Here is a 24,641-nt window from a genome sequence, read left to right as displayed (position 1 = left end):
AGCGCCACAACCCCATAGTCGCCTTTGAATGGACTTAACCATCCAGGGGTCCTTTACCTTACCTTTACCACTCAGTGTACTAGGGCAATGATATACATTCCCTCAGGGCTCAGGAACCATACTTAGTAGGAAATATAGCAACACCTTTTTCTCATCTTGCTTTGAAGAGTCATCTGGAGAGCCAGTCACTGTGAGACGGGAGCTCATTTTGGCAGATGGTAAGTTTTTGCCTGATTTTTCTTTAGAAGGCTTAGTCTTTCCTGTAGTTGTAGTTGTAGTAGCCGGAGTAGAAACAGGTGAAGTAACCAGAGCGGAAGTGGGCACATTTACAGAAGGGATAGTCAAAATGGCCGCTAAATTGGGATCACTTTCTTCTGCAGGGGAACAAAATGGTTTATATGAAATAGAAGAATATCACAGACATGTAAATTTCTCGTGTATTTAGGCAAACTTTGGGAAAATATTATTTTTCAAAATGTTTGTTTAAAGACAAAAGAAGAAAGTTGAAGTACAACTGGGTACCTAAGGCCACATGGAGATGATGTGCTCTTGTTCTGCGTCACTGGTTACAATCTGAATTTATGGGTTAGGCCTTGGGCCAAGCTCTAAGACAGGCCACAGCTGAGGACTCAATTCTGGCGAGGTTGTAAGTGCCAGAGACACAAGGTTTTGACCCATAAAGCCTTAAATGCCTCAAGGACCACCGCTCCCCATAAGAACTGACCCAGACCCTGTGATCAACAGCTGAGGCCCCTTTTTGTGTGCCTCTTCCATAAGAGGTCCAGAGGGCAGCAGCACGAGAATTAAACAGATATGACAAAGATCTTAGAAAATGATTTGATAAATTTCTTCATTTTGCTTGTTTTACCTTCTGCTTTTCCTGATGCTCCATAGCAGCTAAAGGAGAGATGGATTTCATTTTCTAAGGTTGCAGAAAATGATCCAAACTTGCTCACAGCTTTCGATTGATTCAATGGTTTGTCTAAAGAAGAAGTGAAAGAAGACAACACCAGTTTTTAATATTAAAATGAGTTGCTTTCTCTCTTTAGGCGTAGCTAAGCCTTTTTGACTCTACGGTCACATTAATCCTTGGCCAACTCCCTAGGAGAAGTCCTCTCCTCCTCACGGAGGGGAGGTGTTGTGATCGGGAACTGTTCCCGCGCGTAGCAGGGGGCGTTTCGGCCCCTGCTTGACATCACTGCTGCCGCACACGCCCCCCCAGTCAGTCCACCTATCAGTGGGAAGCCCGGGGGCGTGGTTTAGCCGCTCAAATGCGGCCGCGGCCGCTCCTTCCCTCATTGCCGGATTTTCATCGGGTCACCCACCCACCCTTCCCTCTAGTCATCCTTTTATGCTTGACCTTGCTATGGACCTATGGTTGGTCGCCCTGGTTGCCTAGGGGGCCTGGTAGGAGTTTTTCCAAATTGGCAAATTGGCACCGGCCACTTGGTTTTTCTCCTACCTCGTAACAATTTGTCACAACTTTCCCGGTATTGGCGGTTAGGCATTGGAACGTGTTGTTGGTGTATGGAAGGGCAGGGTGTGGCCATCGCATACCCCTTCACTTATGAGTATTCCATCAAAGGAATCTGGCGGTCGTGGATCCTGTCCGATGTTCTGCTGGGGCTGGTGGCCATGGCACGACCCCCGGTGACATCAGGGGAGAGCTTACAGTTGTATTTGCATCAGCAGGCTCCCCCTACTGGTGATTAACCCCCCCTTCAGACTCACCCCTCCCTGAGTGGGTGGAGTCAACGTTGCTGTTATTCCAATGCCTAAGCCAATACCTCTCACATGCTGTAATCAATAAAGTTGTGGCCTTTTCTAGCCCATTAACCTAAAATACTGCGTCCATGTGTCTTTCTTATTCCCAAGCTAAGGGGGCGGGTTCTCGAATCACAAGCAAACATTGGTTATTTCTTAGAGCTTTGGTCTTTCTAATTTTCTAGGGAAACTTTAGTGATATAACACTCATCATACTTTTCACATCATTTTATTTATACACAACTGATGCTAAGACACTGACCTGGCTCTGGCTCTTGTTCACCTGGGGAGTCACCTCTTTCTTCATTAGTTTCTTTCTCTTGTTCGCATTTCTGGGGGTCTACGATATGAATGAAGAAACAGTGGTTGTCCTTTATTACCTTCACTTTGACCAAAGTTGCCCCTAGGAGAAAAGGAAAGAAAAATAGTAAACAGAATTAAAATGGTCGGCGAAGATTTGCGTTTCTGGTACCAGAGAATGAATAAGGCCAAAATTAAATAAAACAGATTGCTAGAGTATTTGCTGAACTGGTTTGCACTAGTTCCCAAGGTTAGATAGAGCTGTTTCCACATTAACTTCTCTAATTACATTTAAAATGTTAAAATGTGACTGCAAAATATTCATTCTCCAATTTTACAAAAGTAAAATGTAAGCAGCATTTAAAACATAACTTTCAATCAAATGTTTTCCTTGAGGCTTAGGAAATATATCCTTAGAACCAGGATTCTAATCAACTTAGTCCAGAGTTTTATTTTAGAATATGGTGCTCCTCATTATCAGTGAATGCTAAAGCATATCACATATATTATGCTCTAAGTTTTGTTGTTGTTTAGTCGTGTCTGACTCTTCGTGACCCCCTGGACCAGAGCATGCCAGGCACTCCTGTCTTCCACTACCTCCCACAGTTTGGTCAAACTCATGCTGGTAGCTTCGAGAACACTGTCCCACCATCTCGTCCTCTGCCGTCCCCTTCTCCTTGTGTCCTCCATCTTTCCCAACATCAGGGTCTTTTCCAGGGAGACTTCTCTTCTCATGAGGTGGCCAAAGTATTGGAGCCTCAGCTTCAGGATGTGTCCTTCCAGTGAGCACTCAGGGCTGATTTCCTTCAGAATGGAGAGGTTTGATCATCTTGCAGTCCATGGGACCCTCAAGAGTCTCCTCCAGCACCAGAATTCAAAAGCATCAATTCTTTGGCGATCAGCCTTCTTTATGGTCCAGCTCTCACTTCCATACATCACTACTGGGAAAACCAGAGCTTTAACTATATTGACCTTTGTTGGCAAGGTGATGTCTCTATTTTTTAAGATGCTGTCTAGGTTTGTAATTGCTTTTCTCCCAAGAAGCAGGCGTCTTTTAATTCCGTGGCTGCTGTCACCATCTGCAGTGATCATGGAGCCCAAGAAAGTAAAATCTCTCACTGCCTCCATTTCTTCCCCTTCTGTTTGCCAGGAGGTGATGGGACCAGTGGCCATGATCTTCATTTTTTTGATGTTGAGCTTATTGTGTTTATATTCCTCCTTTCTTCCAACAAACTCCAGGAGGCATACATTGCTTTCCTTCTCCCCATGTTATCCTCACAACCACCCTGTAAGGTAAAGTTAGACTAGGAGACAGCAGCTGACTGGTGCTCACCCAGTGAGTTGCATGGCTGAGTGAGATTTGAATCCTGGTCTCCCATCTCTAACACTCTAACAAATGCTGGGGTGGTGGGGGTGGCAGGGGCAGAGGAAGGGGGTGTGGTGGGAGCAGGCCGCCCTGGGTGTCACCACTGTGGGGGATGATAAAATGCTGGGCGCCCAAGTGAACCCAAGGCATATGTCTCTCCTATGCCGCAACAGCTGCGAGAATATTGCTAGCAAAGAATTGGAAGAAACAAGATTTACCAACTATCGAAGAATGGCAGATGAAGATGATGGACTATATGGAACTTGACGAACTGACCAGGAGACTCCGAGACCAGAGAGAAGAGATGGTGGAAGAAGATTGGAAGAAGTTTAAGGAATATTTGAAAAAAAATGTTAATATTTAAATCTTAGAATAGCTTTGGAAGTGGATATAGGTGGTAGTGTTAGAAGTAGAAGAGAGTGTATTTTATAAGTGATAAAATGTAAAGTTTTTTATGATTAAAGTAAGTGTGGGGGGCAGATGGTTAGAAATTATGATATATGTAAACTGCTAAAGATGAAGTAAAATGAAAATCAGGTAGGTGGGACTTGGGGAAGCCCACTTAACAATGTTTAGAAAAATAAGGATATGACAAGAATTTGTTTGTATTGTTTGTCTTTTCTGTTTGTGTTTTTTATTTGTGTTATAAAATGAATAATAATTTTTTTTGGGGGGGAGACATACGCCTCTCCTGGGAGTGACGCGGTGGCTTGGACGCCCCAAACAGTCTGCCCACCGCCTCGCCCTCAGCTATAGGGCGGCAGAGTGGGAGAAGGCAGACAGACTCCTCAGAGGCCCTGTGGAGCGTCCTGCCCCGGCTGGCCCCGCCCCTGGGCGTAGGGCACATGCGCCGCCCCAGGCGCCTGATCGGCCTTCTCCGCTGCTGCGTAGTGGCTGAGGGGACGATGGCTCACCAATGGCTACTCAGTGAATTCTTGACAGATGCAAAATTCAAATCAGGAGCTCCTGATTCATAGCTTAGTCTGTTAACCGCAACACTACGCTATTATTACTTCAACAGTGAAACATCTATCAATACTGATTCTAAATGCATGTTTAGAAACCCATAGAAATGCCAAGTGCAAAAGAATCACCTTTTTCAAACGTTATCCTTTCTGCCTGGATTTGTCCTCCGTCAGTAGGGAACAGATATCGGGTAGTCCCTGCAACTTGAATGGGATTCTCAGCCATATTGTATCCAAGAAACTAGGACAGAACAGTTGCAGGAAAAGGTATAATTAGACAGAAGTTTTCAGCCAAGGAAAACTGGAATACTCTATCAGCAAGACAACTCCACCGCTATTTTGTGACTCATGAAGTGTGTGGTTTTTTCCTGCATCAATTTATTTCTTTATAATTGAAATTGGTTTGGGAAAGAAGGCGTTATAGGGTCATTAAAAAGATGCACAGTATGTCAGAACTGGGGTTGATGCGTATATCACTAAAAGAAGCACCCCATGGAACGTATTAACTGCACACTGAGGAATGGTAAAATTTGCTTCAGGCACAATTTGCCTCTGCAGAAAAGCTCAAGCTTGAGACAAGATATACAGGCACCCTATGAAAAAAGGCAATATCTTCCTAATAGGAGTAACACACCTCATATTCTTTCACGGGTGGCTGCAGAGGGGTAATTTGTTTACTTTGCCCGGCCAGCTTTGCCTGATCTTCAGTGTCTGGTGATTTAGCCGACTCTGGTGATCTGGACGGCGATTTTTTTTCTTTGTTCGTTTTCTTTTTGGATGCCTTTCCTTCATCGGAGGCTGCTTGCTCCTTGCTCTGGCCTTTTTTCTTGCCAGGTTTCTCCTTCTTCTCGGCTTTTTTTAATTCTTTCAACCGCTCTTCCTCTAACAGCCGCTCCTGCTCTTCCTTCCAAGCCTGTCCAAACAATGAAGACTTCAGGGCCTAAATTAACATGATGGTCTTCACTTTGCAGTGCATGGGAAACTTTTCGTTTCAACCTTTTTTTGAGTCACTATTGGATTACTTTTAGTTTAACCCACCTTCCCTCCTCTTTAAAAACGTCAATATTTTAAGTGATTTTAATATATTATTTAAAGCCCTGTAATTATCTGTTTACAAAACTTTTCAATACAAACTGAAAGTGTGTGTGTACAGCTTATACAAAAAAATAAATAAAAAATCATTACTATTATCACTCTGCAGCTTCTGTTGTTGCCATAAGTATGTTTTATTTATTTAAGCATTTATTTAATTTGTATACTGCCCTTCATCCGAAGAGCTCAGGGCATTTCACAGCAAAATTATACAAGATAAAAACACAACACGCATAATAAAAACAGGAACAAAACCAAAACACCCTCAGGTGTATAAAAACACTTGGAACATATGAAATTATTTTGGGATTAGGCTTTTCCTTTTCCTTTTTTATTGTTACCTTGAGAGAGTCATCTCTGACAAAAATGTTTTTTTCTTTCTCAACTGCAGGTTCTGGAGAAACGTCGACTTTACTTTTGGTAGGAGCTTTGAGAATTGAGATAAAGATAAAGCATCTTCAAAAGTATGTTGCAACAGCAACCACCAACTACCAAGAAAGATTCGTTAAAAGAGTGATAGAACGAATGCAACGCCAAAGCTTAAAAAGTAGAGCTCAAATTCCCATATTTGGCACAAGCAATCTGGCTATTACTCTATCTCTTTCCATCATCTCATATGCTCCCTTATACTCTGAAAACAATCATTTAAAGGAACGTCAATTTTAACTTGGCAACATTTATTTGTAAGCTACATTAAAGCATGGGGATCACGGGCCAAATTTTCTTGAGCTCTAAAAGAAAAATGTCTTCTTTCTTAATAATGAGCTCGTGTGTAAACCCTGGTAGGAGTCAATAAAGGGAGACCCCCCAAGATGCAGAAATAACAGCAAGAAACGTATCGGTCACATGCTATGGGCAAAAGACACTTCATATCACCATCCACCGCATACTGCAATTGCACATTCACAAATCACACAGCAACCCCTCTCTCATACTCCAATCTCACTAGCTATGAGGTTTGAAAAAAGGACTTTAGCCATTTTAGAACCAAATTTGGAGGGGATGGGTGAGTTTCTTGGAGAATGGAGCTGGGGATGGAATGGTTAACCCTCCCCCACCAGTTACAATATCCAAGTCAACCACTGTCTCCAAACAATTAGGCTCGGAGAAAACCCTTCTTTTGCAAGCAAACAAAGGTTTATTCCCAAGCCTAATTGCAGCAAGAGGGTTTATCCTTTCCCGCCCCCCCCCCCAGCTGTGGCCCTTCTGAAAATGATCCACCTTGCTGCAGGTAGGCTTGAACAAAGCCTTCTATGGCACCCAAAACAAGGCGTTTGGGTGGGCAATTCCCTAACACAGGTAAATGGAGCTGGCTTATATAATTTGCTGCAAGGGATTGCAAGTTGTTTTCTGAATAAGAACATGGCTAAGGCTGCAGTCTTATTACACATGCTTACCTGGCCCACTGAACTTACCTCTGAGTAGGCATATGTAGTCAACTTACTTTTGGACTTCTTCTGTGCAGCACCCTTTTTGCCAGTAGGTGGGGACTTGACTTCAACAGGTGCTTTTTCTGCTAACTCTTTAGCTAACCTAAGTGCTTCCAGTTCTTTTGCCATTTTTTCTTCCTGATATTTTACTTCTTCTCGTACTATCCATTCATCTATGGAAGCAGCCACCAATTCCAGGTAATTCCTGGGAAAAAGAATTTCTACTATTATCGATAAGAAAACACAGTGATCAAGAATCTTTGCCTTCTCATATGAAAGAATTAAAACCCTTAAACAGTTTATATTGCATTTTATGTTTAAAAATATTTCTGCATTATTAAAAAATGCGGATTATTAAAAAAAACAAGTACGCAAATCAGATCTGCACAACAGCTGATGAAATGGTTCACCTCTGGAAACTGCTGGCTGCTATGGGGTGACAGAAAGGGAACTTGCATGCTTGACCTTTTGGGAGTTTCAGTCAGCACTGTGCAAGTGTGCAACTGCTTACTAGCTAGATGTGTGCTGTATGTAAACATGAGATGCTAGCATAGGCAATGGGAGCTGGTCAGCCATGCATCTGCACAGGGCAGACTGAGCTATCCTCTTCCTTCCTCACTTGTCCACCATTGCTTTCAGTTAAGGACATTAATTCTCACTCTTAAGAGCAAAAAGCCCCAAATGCTGCAACCTTTCCACATCAGGGAGTTGCATCTGTTCCTTGATCATTTGGGTTGCCCCATACTGAATGTTTTCCAACTCTGCAATATCCCTTTTTGAGGTGCGGGGACACGGGTGGCGCTGTGGGTTAAACCACTGAGCCTAGGACTTGCTGATCAGAAGGTCGGCGGTTCAAACCCCCGTGACGGGGTGAGCGCCCGTTGCTGGGTCCCTGCTCCTGCCAACCTAGCAGTTCAAAAGCACGTCAAAGTGCAAATAGATAAATAGGTACCGCTCCAGCGGGAAGGTAAGCGGCGTTTCCGTGCGCTGCTCTGGTTCGCCAGAAGCAGCTTAGTCCTGCTGGCCACATGACCCAGAAGCTGTACGTTGGCTCCCTCAGCCAATAAAGCGAGATGAGCGCCGCAACCCCAGAGTCGGTCACGACTGGACCTAATGGTCAGGGGTCCCTTTACCTTTTAAGCAGAACAATACTGTGATCCAAGAGTAGTCACACCATATAACGGCTTTATGTCATTGGCAACTTTATTTTCAATCCCTTTCCTCATGCTCCTTAATGTGGAATTTGCCCTTTTCACAGCTGCCACCCACTGGGTCAACATATTCATCAAACTCTGCACTATGCTTCATTCCAGGTCCCTCACCACCTATTCCATATATTTAAAATGAAGTGTTTGGGTTGGGGTTTTTTTGCAGCAATGTGCACCCATTTACACTTGCTTGCACTTGCCATTCTCATCGCGAATCACCATCCTCTCCTTTTCATGCTGTATTCCATACCTATGGCTTCTGGGCTATTTGGAGGAATTGCCTGAAGAACCTCTCACCTGAATCCAACGTCAGAATGCAACGCAACATTCCAGGACTCTTCAAACTGGCAACGTTGGTTCATAGGATTATGAAGGACTATCAGCAAGGAGTTATCTTGAGTGTGATAATAGGAATCAATGCATTTGTAATGCTGGATTGCATTGTGAAGAACCTGAGAACGAAGGGAAAGCATAACTCAACTGTAATGGGTATGAGTTACTCGTGCATACACTGCCACCTCTCTAGGCTTAATTGACTTGGTTAAACCGTTCTGACTGCACAGCCCATCTCCGTGCGGCTGTCTCAGTCGCTAGCAGAATCTGTCTGTGGGCGTTTCTTAAACCTCTTCCAGCATAGAAGCTGTCTTGACTCCCAGTCGCCTCCTCCTCTCACTGTGCGGGAGTCTTCTGCGCAGGGAAGGCGTGGGTAGTGGAGGACCTGTGCTCTCCTCACTGATGTCCAGAGAAGAATCCTGGAGCTCTCCCTCCGCTTCCCCCCCCATCTGCCCCCCTTTATCCCTGGTGTTGCGCTGATTTCCTTCCCCCTCTACCGAGCTGCTTCTCCCCCTGGTGCTGGGTCCTTCGCCCGCAGAATCTGGGAGTCTTGCCTTCGCCTCTCGCTCTGATGTCAGTTCCCTGACATCAACTTTTGTAAATGACTGGCAATGGGGAAAGGGGCATTCGGGGGAACAGTTTTAACATAAAAAACATATTTATAGCATACTTAACGTACTTTTTTTGTAACTAATACTAGACATTGATTGCCCAGATGGTGACCACCATCAGGAGAGGGACAGGGAAAGTGCAATCTTGTTGCTTTTGCTCGTAGCAGCTTTCAATACCATTGAGCAATTTATCCTCATGCACAGTTTCCATGGCTTGGTGGCACAGTGTTGCTGTGGCTATTATTGATTTCATTTACTGAATCTGCTAGTTGTTTTATCTTGCCCAGGGCGACCTGGAGGTTCCATTCCTACCTACAGGGTTCAGTTCAGAAAATACTGTTGGAAGATTACATGTCTACCCACTAGCAGTTGTGCCACAGAGCACTATTCTTATTTCCAATGTTGTTTAATATCTCTATAAAGGCACTGGAACTGGCATTAGGAGATTTAGGGTCCAGTGTCATTAACATGCTGATGACACCAGCTCTATCTTAGTTAATATACAGGCTCCGTGACAGGTTGATTGTACCATGTGTACGCAAATACATTTTATTTCAGAAGAGCTATGATGGAAGAGTAACTCCCCCTCTGCCCATAAAAAGGTGCCCAGCAAGTTCTTCATATGTAAATAAGAGAAGGAACATCTCTTTTACTAAGTCCTGTGTGACCTATTTTTTGTATCAAGGGAAAGGACACTCATAGAAGTGAAGGTGGGCACAGTAAATGGCACCTCCACTCTTCCCAACAAGCAATACCTATGATGATATCCAAGATAAAACAGAATACAAAGACAGTTTCCCCTGCTTTGGTGACAGGTGTGCAATTAAGATTTAAAAGGGTGGCTAAATGCAAATGGTTAAGAAACGTCACTCTTCAGCTTTGCGTCTGAAGCAGGGGTATAGAAATGAAATGCTCACTACCCTTTTCTGTCCCCCCCTCTACATCATGAAGAAATAAAAAAATTCCTTCCAGTAGCACCTTAAAGACCAACTAAGTTAGTTCTTGGTATGAGCTTTCGTGTGCATGCACACTTCTTCAGATACACACATGCACACGAAAGCTCATACCAAGAACTAACTTAGTTGGTCTTTAAGGTGCTACTGGAAGGAATTTTTTTATTTTGACTATGGCAGACCAACACAGCTACCTATCTGTATCATGAAGAAAAAGCAACTAAAAATACCTGGAAGAGAAGGTGCGGTTGAAAATGTTCTGCAAAACTCCAGTCTTTCAAACACCGCTGCTGGGTCTCCTGTATGGCAACTAATTCTATTTCTGCATCTGTATTTGAATGTATCTGAAGAAACACCAAGAGGTATAAAACAATCACATATAACGAAGGCCACAGAGCAGGGGTTTAAGCAGTGGTTGGATGGCCATCTGTCATGCATGATCCAGTTGAGGTTCCTGCATTGCCAGGAGTTGAACTAGATAATCCTCAGGGCTCCTGTCCAACTCTACAGTTCTATGATTTTAACCTTTTTGGGGGGGGCTTGGGAGTCACAAAACTAATTTTTAATTTGGTAAATGGGAAGACTTGGACAGATACTTCTAGATAAGCAGCAACACCCATCCTGACACAAACTATCACATAGATTCGCTCTCAAATACTGTATTTTTTGCTCTTTAAGACTCACTTTTTCCCTCCTAAAAAGTAAGAGGAAATGTGTGTGCGTCTTATGGAGCAAATGCAGGCTGCGCAGCTATCCCAGAAGCCCGAACAGCAAGAGGGATTGCTGCTTTCACTGCGCAGCGATCCCTCTTGCTGTTCTGGCTTCTGAGATTCAGAATATTTTTTTTCTTGTTTTCCTCCTCCAAAACTAGGTGCGTCTTGTGGTCTGGTGCGTCTTATAGAGCGAAAAATACAGTAATCTATCCGAGTAAGTTTGGCATGGATCTGTTCAGATAAAGGAGAAAGCTGCCTCTAAGAATGGAAGCGGGAATGGAATGTGTCACCTGCCTCTCCTTTCAATAAAAAACTCAATACAGAAGTAAAAAAGTGGGAGGGATGGGGGACGGACATCAATATGTGAGACCAGAAAGAACTAACAGAATTAATTTGTTCCCCAAAATGCGTACTAATAGGATTTATTACAGCTCAATCTATTTTGGAACACAGGTTTTTTCTTCAAGAGCAATCTTTAAATTTCAAATTATATAAAGCAATGGAAACAGCTTCAACAAATACTAGCTGACCGCAACCCCAGAGTTGTTCGCGACTGGACTTAGTTAAGGGGTCAGGGGTCCTTTACCTGTAAGTCTAGAGAACTGCCCATACTGAAAGGAGACAGAATCGCAGGCAACACAGAATGATAATGGGTAAGAATTTTTAACTGGTTATGATTTTAGAGTACAACAACGTGGCATTAGAAGTTCCTATTCTACTTTTATTAGTGTACATATAATCTTTAAGAGGAAAGATTTTGAATCACCAAAGAGCATCCATCTGTTATATATACATTTGAAGTTAAAAACGCACCGAAAATTCTCAGCTACCATAATTCACATGTACAGACTCCACTTTCATATCATACTGTAAAGCACATTTCAACCACAGTATTTCTTACCTTATTTTCAAGAGAAGCGTTGAGATCACTCTTACATTCAGCAACCCGATCTGAAAAATAAAGCTAAATAGATGGATGGATGGATGGATAAGAGATGCATACACTAACACACCCACAGACATATTTTATCTTTTCATCTGGTTGTTTGGCTGTTCCTGTTCTTAAATGCTGGTGGCACAATCTCCATCCTGCTCTACCCTGATAAACGGTCTCTGCGTTTTTCAGAGCACCGGCTTGCCTCTTTCTCACAACATGCCTCTCTCTTAATAATAATGTCTGTTTATTATAAGGATTTTCCACGAAAACCCTTGGGTCAGCAAGTCCATGAACCAGGAGAGAGGATGTGCTTCTTTATGGTGCAATCCCATTCAAAAGAAATCAATGGACTTTACTCCCAGTATATAGAATTGTAGCCTTAATTCTTTTTTGTCCTTAATCTGAAATGGACAATCTTTGTGTCTTCGTGTTTCACATACACACATACTCTTTAACAACGAATGAGAAGCGAGGGTGCGCCTCTGGCCAATGTGATTGGCAGAGCCTGTGTGATGCCACAGCCAATTGGCTCATGTAGCGTTCCCCCTGTTTAGCTCTGACACCTAAGCTGTGCTGTGTGCAAGGATTGCAGCTAGCTTTTTCCGGTAGGAAGACTGGACCCGGGACCACCTGTTTATGAGCTCTGCTGCACTACACGGCTTGCATTCTTATTGCAGCTTTTTTGCATAGCTAAGTTTGTGGACTGGCAGCTAGACTCTACTGATGGGAGTGCATAGGAGCCCGACTATGCAATAGTCTAGCATAAACTAGCTGCTGGTTCTGCCTGTTGGGATATGAGTGCTCAGCAGCTGCAAACTAGCAGCTCATTGTTTACATCATATGATTCATCTGATGTTTCTGAGCGTGAGACAGGATGTTCAACGCTCTTCTCAGGGTTGTGTTCTCAGTGTAACTTGAGACCTTCCTGTTGTTGCTGTAAAGGGGGAGTGAGTGAGTTGTACGGAGGTTTCTGAGAGAGCAGACATGTTTTGTACAGTGTACAGTCCGGGAATAAAGTAGAATGAGTCAGACTACTTCCAGACTGTTTTCTTTCTCCTGCTGACATGCAAGGGGGAAGGGAGTGTGCATCTCTCAAGAGGGAGGTGTCGCTTATTTCAGATCTTCCTGGACTGACCGAAGACCAGCCAGGGGCAGATCACTGGCAACAGGCCCCAGTGCCTGGGAAGAGGAGTCAGCCTTTCCCGAGGGGGCCGTTTCCCAACACTGCCAGCCTGCTGGATTGCCTTGTGATTCTTTAAGGAACCTGACTGACTTTCAGGGATAAGCTTTGCTTAGCTGTTGGTATTCTCTGTAGATAGTTTGCTAATATGAGTGTATTTTGGCAGACTGATCACCGATGAGAAAAATAAGTACTTTGTTTTAACACCAAAGTGAAGACAGAGGGAAAGGGAAAGAAGCTCTTTCCAAATAAAGCATACCTGAATTGTAAAGTCCTGATGGTCTCTTAATACCGTTGTCAAATGAAAAAGAGAAAAATTGTCGACTACGAAAAGCACTGTCAGTGCAAAGCCCTATAAACAGGTGGTGCAAATCAGAAAAATTCCGAAGTCAGAATGGGAGTTCTCTAATCTCCTGTTTAAGTTTCAACATTCAAAGTGGCAGCACAGAAACAATGTGGGGAAAGCAGACTGGCCTCCTGTGGACTCTGGCAGTGGCACGTGGTCTGTGAATAGTGCAGTTGCTCATCTGCAACATGGCCTGAGGGCAAGTGGACTGTGGAGAGGGACTGACCTCTGAAAAATGTTGAATATGACCATGACTTCACTGTGAAGGAGAATGAGGGCATGTCGAATAACTTTGAATCTTTTCGGCTCTGAAGGAATATCGTAAATAGACTAAAAATGGTAAGAGCAAAAGAGAATACTGTGACCTATACAGTACTAGAAGACTCGGGTTTCTGACAGCATCAGGACAATTCCCTAGGTATGTTTACTTGGAAGAACCTTCAACAGTGCTTATTCCTTAGTACTTGTGTTTAGGATTGTAGCCATCTCCAAACATATACAACATTAACAAGCTCAGTATAAATTCCTTTAACAGCTGTTGTTGGCATCTGTCTATTTTGGGAGACAAGGGAGGAGTACACCTTTGGGAGTACAGTCAAACCACTGGAGAGTTACGGTGCCTGCTGTGCCTATAGAGACCAATATGGGAGAGACATGTTTCATTGCAGGTGGGGCAGATGAAGGCACTAGTAGAGGTGCACCATGGTGTTTTCTCTCTGTGTGTTCTTAAGTACTATACCTGCATTCTTTAGTACTGTACAGTGGTACCTCGGGTTAAGTACTTAATTCGTTCTGGAGGTCCATTCTTAACCTGAAACTGTTCTTAACCTGAAGCTCCACTTTAGCTAATGGGGACTCCTGCTGCTGCTGCACCACCAGAGCACGATTTCTGTTCTCATCCTGAAGCAAAGTTCTTAACCCGAGGTATTATTTCTGGGTTAGCGGAGTCTGTAACCTGAAGCGTATGTAACCTGAAGCATATGTAATCCGAGGTACCACTGTAATCTGTTTTATGACCTCAGCATTCTCCCATCCTACTCTGTGGCAAATATAGATCAGGCCCTGGCAGTCAAACTTTTTCTTCCTGATTCTAACTGCCTTGCCTTTAAATCCTCTTCCGACTCTGCCTCTTAGCCCTCATCATCCCTGCTTAGCTAGGATACTTCCATCTCTTTCATCCTTTGGCTAACAACACTTGGCTTTCTCCTATCTCTAGCTCTTCTTTTAGGTTTTTCAAAAGAACCACTTTCTCTGTGATCTGTCCAAAATGTCTCTGCAGAGCCGTCTTAGAGATGCCACACGTCACCATTGCAGAGCAGAAGTCTGAGAACAGGGGCTTCAGCAATTTTGCTTTGGGTGTGGACCAAGGCAAACAATGGCCATACTGGAAAATGTATCTCTTGGCCAAGATGACTTACAGAGCATTCTCTAAAATCCCATTTTGAACTTGTGCCTTTACTGCCCTTTGTTTCAGCAGCAAATGTACCGTATTATTCGCCCTATAGGACGCACTTTTTCCCCTCCAATAATTAAGGGGAAATGTGTGTGCGTCCTATGGGGCGAATGCAGGCTTTCGCTGAAGCCTGGAGAGCGAGAGGGGTTGGTGCGCACCTACCCCTCTCACTCTCCAGGCTTCAGGAGAGCCCCACCGCCAGCCCCACAAGCTCGGGGGACAGCGGGGAGGTGCAGCGCGCCATCCCGCTGTCTCCCGACGTGGTTTGGAGGCTGACGGCGGAGAGACGCGTGCTTCTCCCCACCGCCAGCCCCGCAAGCTTGGGGGACAGCGCAGAGGCGCAGCGCGCCCAGGCTTAGCTTCGCGCAGCTCTCCACAAGCCATGGGAGCCCAGCACTGGGCTCCCACGCTTGCGGAGAGCTGCATGTTCTGGGGGCTGGGGTCAGGGGAAGCTTGGGCTTCCCCAGCCCTGTGCCTGGGGGGGGGGGGGGAAATATTTTTTCCCCTTTATTCCCCCCCCAAAAGTAGGTGTGTCCTATGGGCCGGTGCATCCTATAGGGCGAAAAATACGGTATATACATCTTTCAGTAAGAGGTCTAGCAATAACACGCACCGTTTTAACACATGGTTGTGATTTTTTCTTGATTTTACTGTTTTATCTTTCATAAACAGCTTTGAGGTGTGTTTTTTAAACAATCAAGTGATATATAAATTTCATTTACCGTATTTTTTGCCCTATAGGACGCACTTTTCCCCCTCCAAAAATGAAGGGGAAATGTGTGTGCGTCCTATGGGGCGAATGCAGGCTTTCGCTGAAGCCTGGAGAGCGAGAGGAGTCGGTGCACACCGAGCCCTCTCGCTCTCCAGGCTTCAGGAAGCTCTGCACAACCCTCGGGAGACCGGCGCCACTTTGCGCCCGCCTCCCGATGGCTGCGCAGAGCTGCCTGCTGTCCCGGGGCGAGCGCAGCTTTGCGCAGCCATCCGGAGCGGGGTGCGAAGTCGCGCCGGTCTCCCGATGGCTGCGCAGAGCTGCCTGCATTCCGAAGCCTGGGGAGACCGGCGCGACTTACGGCTGGCCTCCCTAGGCTTGCGGATAGCAGGCTGTTCTCGGGGCTGGGATTGGGGGAAGCTCGGGCTTCCCCCGCGCCAGCCCCGCGCCTGGGGGGGAAATAATTTTTTTCCTTTATTCCCCCCCCCAAAAAAACCCCTAGGTGCGTCCTATGGGGTGGTGCGCCCTATGGGGCGAAAAATATGGTAATAAATAAAAAAAATTATGATAACCTCTGTACCTGATTTGTTCAGATAGTCTTCCTGTGATATTTTTAGGTCCATCAATTCTTGTCTCAGTTGTCTGGCAAACTCAGCAGGATTATCCCATGGGATGTAAGAAATCTCATCACCACCACCAAGCATTCTGCCACAGCCTTCTAGCTGTCCAGAGTCATCTACCGTTGTCAGCCTCAGACTTTCAAATGTAAACACTTTAAAAGCTCGCTCTATTTCAGCCCAGTTCATGTGTTCTGTAGGAAGATCAAGGCACAGAAAGTAAACTCAGTGACATCAGCAAAGTGTGTCCCATGATGAGATATTTTTCCTACAGGCACTGGTCACTTTTCATTGATATACAGGAATCCCTCCCACTTGCGCATGATTGACTCATGCACATCCATGTATATGTGCGGTGCCAGGAAATCGTAATTTAATACATACCAGAAAATGGAGGGAGAGACCTGGTGTCAGGGGCTGGATTGAGGAGGAATTGTGGGATAATCCTTTCTGAACCTTCCCAAGGGCAGGAAGACAGTATTGATTTAGAACAGTGGTTTGCAGAGGGGCATAGTCCAGAGGGGGAAAGCTGGGAAATACTGGGTGAGGAACAGCTAGAAGAGGAAATGCCAGGAGAGGGACGGCTGGCAGATTCAGTGTCCTTGCAAAGAATCCCTAACCCCTCTTCGCCTAAGACTAGATGGGCTTTGAGAGTGCTAGAACAGAAAGTGTAGCGGCAACAAGCTCAGATTACCAGATGTAGGAGTGACATAGATTAATGGGGACGGAGGGGGTGAACCTTAACTGGGAGCAACGCCATTTCTAGAGAGATATGCATTCCTTTCTCTGTTGCTGTGATTATTAAAGAAACTAACTGGTAAGAATGCTCCTTTTGTTTGATCTGCTTCTTTACTGCCACCAGGGGAGGGATCCGGTCCCCCAAAGCCTGACAGCTGGAGAGTCCTCGTGAGGAGACCCATTCCGGAGCTCGAAGAGGACTTCAGTAAGGGCAAGGAAGGGACTGGAGGCACAGCAGGGCTTTGTTGAGGCTGCTCAGCCTCCCTGCTTAACACCTGAAATGTGGGGTAGCACAGCAGCAGCAGAGAGCTGGGCAATACCTGGTTTTCAACATTGTGATAGATCAGCAGCTGAATATCGTGATGTACTGATATATCACGATGTCTGGAATTGCCCAACCCTATCACTCCTGCTCACCTCTCAGCTGATCAAGGCAATTTGAACTGGCGATACATCATGGCTTCCTGGCTGCCGCCAGAACAGCTCAGGCAGGCAGGCAGGAATGAGGTGCCGGCAGTGGCTGGGGAGCCGCAATGTACTGCCAGCTCAAAAAGTCTGAAACTGGTATTGCGGTTTGAAGGCCATACCAGTTTCAGACAATTAATCGTAATATCGCCCAGCTCTACAGCTGCAGCCACTTTCCCACACATTGTCCAGGCAGCCCCAGAGCTTCAGTTCCAGTTGTGGATCTTTTTTAGTACAGTATTTTTGATCTGGGTTGCAGAGAGAGTGGCAGAGCGGGCATTTAAAGGGTGTTTAGAGGGTGCTCCCCACTTATGTGATTTCCACTTATGCACGTGGGGCACTGGAATGTAACCCCTGAATAAGTGGGGAGTCGCTTGTACTGTACTATACTACCTATACTACCTATTTTTAAAAATACAATGTATGGCTTACAGCGCAGACTTACGAATTGGGGAAAGGGTTCAGGAACAGGATGAGCAGTGACTTGCACTGCAACAGGTGAAGCATAATCCCTTCGTGCCTTGCAACCGGAGCAGAATTAAAGGCGATTCTACCCTACTTACCAGGAAACCTCTCTTATTACCATTTACAGTTCACACTTGTACCAAGCCTCTTCAGGCCAAGGGAGGCCTATAATACATTAAACAAGGTGTGAAGGGACTCAAACCTTTACCTGGTCCTATAAAAATACCTTATAACAACCTTTTTGGATTTTGGGGTAAACTGTTTACAGTAAAGGAAGCATGTTACCGCTAGTGCAATAGTGCATGAGCTCATGGATTCTGGCAAGGCGTCTGGTATTGGTTCCAGGTGGCGGAAGAGGGAATTTAAGAAGATCCATCAAAGGCAGTTTGCACATCATTTCATCTTCAACCTTGGCTGGGTCTAAACCACCCTGCATCTGAAGAGAAAAAAGAAACAAATATTAACCGACGTTAATGCCCTATATATCCTACATAAAAATATTCTTGAACTTGAAAATTTAACTGAAAACTGGCACTTAGATTCAGCTTGGAGACCGAGATCCAACTCTGAGGGCTTTCTGGCAGTTCCCTCACTATGATAAGTGAAATTACAGAGAACCAGTCAAAGGGTCTTCTCAGTAGTTGCACCCACCCTGTGAAACAGCCTCCCATCAGATGTCAAGGAAATAAACAACTATCTGACTTTTAGAAGACACCTGAAGACATCCCTGTATAGGGAAGTTTTTAATATTTGATGTCCTACAGTGTGGAAGCCACCCAGAGTGGCTGGGGGAACCCAGTCAGATGGGCAGGGTATAAATATATTATTGGTGGTGCTGTGGTCTAAACCACTGAGCCTCTTGGGTTTGGCAGTTGGAAGGTCAGTGGTTCAAATCCGCACAACACTCCTGTTGCTCTGTCCCAGCTCCTGCCAACCTAGCAGTTCTAAAGCACGCCAGTGCAAACAGATAAATAGGTACTGCTGTGAAGGGAAGGTAAATGGAATTCTGTGAGTTCTGGTTTCTGTCACGGTGTTCCATTGTACCAGAAGCGGTATAGTCATGCTGGCCATATGGCCTGGAAAACTGTCTGCGGACAAACGTCAGCTCCCTCAGCCTGAAGCGAGATGAGTGCCGCAACCCCATAGTTGCCTTTGACTGGACTTAACCGTCCAGGGGTCCTTTACTTTTTTTTACTTATTATTATTATTATTATTATTATTATTATTATTATGCAATGAGTGTGAAGTTAGTTCCAGCCTCTGAAGTCCTTTGGGTCCTAGCAAATTTATAGGAAAATGTTCCTACTTGCTATTTCCCCCTCATTGTTCAAAGTGTTATTATTTACACATTTAATGCTACTGATGAAAGAAAGAAAGAAAGAAAGAAAGAAAGAAAGAAAGAAAAGAAAAGAAAGACTAAACTGCACCACATTCTACCTTTAGGAAGTACAATCTCTGGGACAGGGTATCATGGTAGTTCAGTATAAGAGGCCATTTCTGATCCGTGGTCTTTTCTTTATTTTCAGGATAAAAGGAGTTGTAAAGATTCTGTTAATGAAAGTAAAAAACACAAATTTAAAATATCTATATTTCTAAACAACAAAATAGTAATACTTGGCAATACAAACCTTTTTCTCACTCTCAGGAAGGGCAAGAGAAGGAAGGATCGAAACCATGTGACTTGCAATGGTATGATCCAGCCCATCTTCGCGAGGCTCTGGAACCACCAAGCTTGGTGGTGTAAGATTCTGTTCTGATGCAACAACCTAGCAAAAGAAAACATAAATAGGATAACTCCATGGCTGTCATGGATAGTCTGAGCATCAGGATACTCAGAATACCAGCAGAATCCCAAATCTGTCCATTAGCAGGAACAAGGAATATTGGGACCCACCCAGTTTAGGATGGAGTCACTATAAATAATAATAACAACAATAATAACAACAATTTATTATTTCTACCCCACCCATATGGCTGGGTTTCCTCATTAAAAACAGAATAAAACTTCAAACATTAAAAGCTTCACTAAACAGGGCTGCCTTCAGATGTCTTCAACAACTATGAAAACTGTTCACTGAGACCTGTGACGGTTATAACTGAGAAAGATCCAGTCCTGTTACTAGTAAAGCAGTTCTCTCCCCATAAGGTCACTTTCCCATGCATAACGTGTGAAGGACTTTTAGCTGCACACAAAACCTTTTTTAAAAAATGACAACTATTCTTGAATATACAGTGGTACCTCTACATGCGAACGGGATCCGTTCCGGAGTCCCGTTCGCATCTAGAGGCAAACGTAACTAGTGACAGCATGTCTCCGCCCGCGCGTGTCGCTTTCCGCCGCTTCTGCGCATGATGTCATTTTTAGCATCAGCGCATGCGCAAGCGGCGAAAGCCGGAAGTAACGCGTTCCGTTACTTCCGGGTTGCCGTGGAGTGCAACTCGAACGTGCTCAACTCGAAGCATATTCAACCCGAGGTATGACTGTACTGAAGACTGTGCTTACCTGTTGCAACATGCAATCCAGTATCAAGGCAACAGAAACAATCTCATCAGGGACTGGGTTCAGGAGGTCATTATAATACCTCATGTCTACATCTGTAATCAAAAAGTAATGTTGTCCTTCCTTCGTATATAATATTGTACCTGTCTGTCATCACACTGAAATTTGTGTGGTCACCAGCAGATGGTGCTAGCATTGCAAAGTGTCATATGAACTACAGTGTATTGACAATCTAGTGTGGGGTTTTCCCGAGAACCAAAGAAGTTTGAGACCAGCAGACCCAGCTCTGAGCAGTATGCAGGCAAGTCCCTGGCCTAGTTTGACCCCAATGACCCTCCGTCCTCATCTCTGCTCAAAGATGGGCCGGCTGGGCTTGGGTTTTCACAGCCTACCAGAACACCTCAAACTCTTGTATTTGGGCATGGGCTTCCTGGGCTGTGGCAGAAGGAGGAAGCATCAGCGACAGTGTTGCTTCATCCTTAGTAGTCGCTGCCATGTCCTCACGGTGGCTGTGGCCTGGAAAAGTCCCCAGAGGAGGCTGGCAGCTCCAGAGTCCATTGCTTGTGGTGTAGCGGTTAAGAGCGGTAGTCTCGTAATCTGGGGAACTGGGTTCGCGTCTCCGCTCCTCCACATGCAACTGCTGGGTGACCTTGGGCCAGTCACACTTCTCTGAAGCCTCTCAGCCCCACTCACCTCACAGAGTGCTTGTTGTGGGGGAGGAAGGGAAAGGAGAATGTCAGCCGCTTTGAGACTCCTTAAAGGGAGTGAAATCCAAACTCTTCTTCTTCAGCAGGAGGAAAATTCAGGAATTCCCCCCAAGCTATAGCAGAGATTGGCATAACTGCTTATGGCATCAGCAACAGCACATATGCAGGTGAGGAAGGAGGAGACTTCTTGGGGTTGGAGAGCAGAGATGAGAAGGGGGCAACGAAGAGCTACAAAATCACCATATGGATGTTCCATGTGCAAGGGGAAACTTGGAAGGAAGGTGGTTTGAAAAAGGAGGGTGAAGGCGAAAAGGGGAGGTGCAAATGGGGTTGGAAAATAGTGGTGGCTTTAGAAACGGGGAGGTTAAAAGGAAGGTTAGTAATTGCATTGGGTAGGGAGATCTAACCGGTTAAATGGGAGTCTATGCGCAAGGAGGAGTTGCAAAAAAGGGAAGGAGTGGTAGCTTCAGAATTGATGGGGAAGGCAAAAAGTAGCTGCAATGTATGGGAGCAGGAAGATTCAGGAGGTTAGGTGCAAGATGGGTATAAGAAATGGACCTGTAGTTGATGGGAAGAAAGGATATACAATGGCTGATCCTCCATATTTGAGAATATAAAATCTACCCTGAAATAAACAGCAAGTTTTTGACATTCAGTATGCCTTGATGCAGTGAAAATGGTTAAGAATTGCTTCAGAAGGCATCTCATTACAGAAGTTGGAATTTTCAGGTTCTGGGTGGCAGCCTGAATCAAAACTCATCACCCCACTGCTACCTGCAGAAGGTTTACACATATTTTGCCCTATTTCTCCAGCATGTTGAAAAGGAATCACTCTTTTCAATGACAAAGTTTAGGAATAACTTGAAGACACTTCACACATACCTGTTGTTAAAACTGGTGCCGCGGGCTCTTCCGCTGCCTGCTTTCTCCTTGAAGGTGTAGGTGGAGCAGCGGGTGGTACCTTGTGAAACAAAAACATTTATGACAATACAGCCGTCTTATATTCAAATCTTCAACCCAGCTATTGCAGTACTTGAATGAAGTACTTAAACAGGCTGTCAATTTTGCTGCTGGACACTCTTTGTGAATAATGGGATGCAAGGAACTACTGCAGGTTTGAGTCACATAGAGTGCTGGAGGAATCTTGGGATCACCTGGAGGAGAATTTCTGAATTAATGTAGAATTTAGGCTGTCCTTTCCATGACTTAGATGAACCCCCCCCCCTTTCCGATACAATTCACACAACCAGTTTAACCATTTACAAGGCAACCTATAGGCCAAAAGGCATGTCAAAATTAAAATGTCTTTGCCAGCCGACGCGAGGCCATCTGAAATGGGACTAGCTGGCATGCCCTTGGCAAGGAATTCCAGCACCTGACAGCAGCCAAGAAAGCTCTCTCTCGAGTCTCCACCAAATGTACTTCAGGACAGAAAGATGGATATCTCCTGCGGATCTTAAAATCCAGATTTGTATGGGTGAATAACTGCCCACATAGTCACATTGGGATTTGTAGATCATAACCAGTATATTTAATTATGCTTTTGGGAAAAGGACAGGTAGCCAGCTCTGGTCTGGCTTTTGCTTTTTAAACCGGCTAAACCTTATGAGTAGTCAAAGTCCTATGGAAAGCCTGTTGTAGTAGACTTGGGCTTTAAACTGTAAAAAGAAGGGTTATTTTCTATGTCCTCAGACTATGTCACAAAGGTAAAGGGACCCCTGACCATTAGGTCCAGTCATGACCGACTCTGGGGTTGCGGCTCTCATCTCGCTTTATTGGCCGAGGGAGCCGGCGTACAGCTTCCGGGTCATGTGGCCAGCATGACTAAGCCGCTTCTGGCGAACCAGAGCAGCGCACGGAAATGCCATTTACCTGCCCGCTGGAGCGGTACCTATTTATCTACTTGCGCTTTGACATGCTTTCAAACTGCTAGGTAGTCATACATTACTACAAAATACCTGCCCCACCCAAAAGTCCACCATATCACCCGATCTTTGGGAGGTTCACTACCTCGAAATGCAATGAAATATTGCTGAACTGCAGTCTCCTGCTTCCTAAGCCTGTGCAATGTCATAAATGTAGGTTGCTCCTAAGACAAATGGCTATGGCTTCCTGTGTTGTCTATTTCGGTCCCTCCTTATCCATGCCTGACAAAGGGCTCCTTTCACCCCCTCCCCCATGCATCTTGAACCCTTGTTCCAGGGAGTCCTTGGGTGGGAGAGGGTGTCTGGCCTCTTCTCACTTCTTCTGTGTTTTGAAGTCAAAAAGCGCTTACATGTGCAGTAGATACATGAGTCTGTGTGTACAGGTATGTGGTGGGTGAGTAAAAAAGGGGGATTCATACCCCTGTGGAGCAAGATTTGCTCTACAGTAGCAAATGCAGCAGGCTGCTGTGGCATTATTGTGTCTGGCGGAGGTTAGATTGTACGTGGAGCTGAGAATTGTTCTAGGGGAATCTCCCCATAGCTCAGACCAATTTGGCTCCTTCTGTTATGTCTCCACTGGTACATTTTGGCACGCCACCCCACAACTGGCAGGGCTCCTATGGATCCTGGCTGTGTGGCTGGTAGTAAGAACGTAAGAACCTGCTAGATAAGGCCAATGGCCCACCTTGTCCAACTTCGGGTTCTCACAGTGGCCAACCAGGTGCCTGTGCAAAGCTCAAAAGCAGCATCAGAAGGCAACTCTTCCCACTTGTGATGCCTAGCAACTGGTATTCGTGTACTTTGTGTACTCCTCCCTTCTTTGCCATTTGGGGTGTTTTCTTCTTCTTTACTTGTGCTTGGATCAGATATAAGTGCCCCAAAGTAGTAGCAGGATCATAAAATTGCCCAGTGACCTGAGAAGTAATGGCTTTCCCAAGACGAATCCATCCAACCATTTTGGTTCTGGACCACACTACTGACACTGAATTATCTGCCAGATGATGCATATTTATGCAGAAATGTACTCCTATGCACAATTTTACATGGAAATATATCTGCTACCAAGCATGGACGTGGTCTCTGACCTCAGCCTTGCTCTTCTTTTCTACTACGGGGACATTAATAAATTTGGTGGATTTCAAGTAGTGCTGATGCTGCCTTTTCCAGTCCAGGCAGTCATACATCAAACATGCCACAACTTCAAAGAGCTCCGTTCCAAATTCAAGCTACACAAAAGAAAAGAAGGAAATATAAAGACTGGCTTTATAACATGCAGAACACATAGGAACTCAGCCAACTTCTAAGCAATGAATTATACATGTTATTGAATAACACAACAAGCGTGATTCAGTTTGAATGCATTTTAATATTAATATTATCCCACCTCAAAAAAGCCCAGCTTTCCATTATGGGAGGGTTCCTATTTGTTCTTCCACTCACCAGCACGTGGCAGTAAATCCATACCGCCAAAGACCAGAATTCCAAGCCAAATGACAACTAAAGTAAATGCTTTATCTTTCCATCATCCATTTAAGAGAATGTGGTATACAAGACATATTGTTTTGCAAATGAAGCTTCTGTTTAACCATGCCCAATGATCAGAGATGAACAATGTGGGAGTTACTTCCCTGTGATGCAATTTTGAGTTTGGATTTGATACCCCGCTTTATCACTACCCTGAGGAGTCTCAAAGCGGCTAACATTCTCCTTTCCCTTCCTCCCCCACAACAAACACTCTGTGAGGTGAGTGAGGCTGAGAGACTTCAGAGAAGTGTGACTAGCCCAAGATCACCCAGCAGCTGCATGTGGAGGAGCGGGGAATCGAACCCAGTTCACCAGATTACGAGTCCACTGCTCTTAACCA

At 44.9% G+C, this 24,641-nt stretch overlaps 1 protein-coding gene across 2 annotated transcripts in view; it reads right to left on the bottom strand.

The window, feature by feature from the left end:
• The window catches only part of SPAG17 (sperm associated antigen 17), a 75,778-nt gene that overhangs the window by 33,265 nt on the left and 17,872 nt on the right, over window positions 1-24,641 (bottom strand). The window contains exons 8-25 of one of the 2 annotated variants that reach the window (XM_083481616.1): window positions 23,863-24,003; window positions 21,735-21,813; window positions 20,149-20,240; window positions 19,274-19,411; window positions 19,083-19,193; window positions 17,931-18,081; window positions 15,941-16,171; window positions 13,112-13,204; window positions 11,637-11,686; window positions 10,253-10,366; window positions 8,423-8,577; window positions 6,932-7,122; window positions 5,829-5,914; window positions 5,030-5,308; window positions 4,525-4,636; window positions 2,027-2,167; window positions 869-982; window positions 145-374 (exon numbers count right to left, since the gene is read on the bottom strand). In XM_083481616.1, coding sequence (XP_083337742.1) covers window positions 145-374; window positions 869-982; window positions 2,027-2,167; window positions 4,525-4,636; window positions 5,030-5,308; window positions 5,829-5,914; window positions 6,932-7,122; window positions 8,423-8,577; window positions 10,253-10,366; window positions 11,637-11,686; window positions 13,112-13,204; window positions 15,941-16,171; window positions 17,931-18,081; window positions 19,083-19,193; window positions 19,274-19,411; window positions 20,149-20,240; window positions 21,735-21,813; window positions 23,863-24,003 — 2,508 coding nt within the window. The remainder of the gene's footprint in view (window positions 1-144; window positions 375-868; window positions 983-2,026; window positions 2,168-4,524; window positions 4,637-5,029; window positions 5,309-5,828; window positions 5,915-6,931; window positions 7,123-8,422; window positions 8,578-10,252; window positions 10,367-11,636; window positions 11,687-13,111; window positions 13,205-15,940; window positions 16,172-17,930; window positions 18,082-19,082; window positions 19,194-19,273; window positions 19,412-20,148; window positions 20,241-21,734; window positions 21,814-23,862; window positions 24,004-24,641) is intronic. The other variant, XM_083481617.1, reaches the window with a different exon arrangement.

Source organism: Podarcis liolepis (genome assembly GCF_965112155.1).
Source record: "Podarcis liolepis genome assembly, chromosome: 17".
Taxonomy (NCBI): domain Eukaryota; kingdom Metazoa; phylum Chordata; class Lepidosauria; order Squamata; family Lacertidae; genus Podarcis; species Podarcis liolepis.
This window is presented reverse-complemented; position numbering and strand designations above follow the sequence as displayed.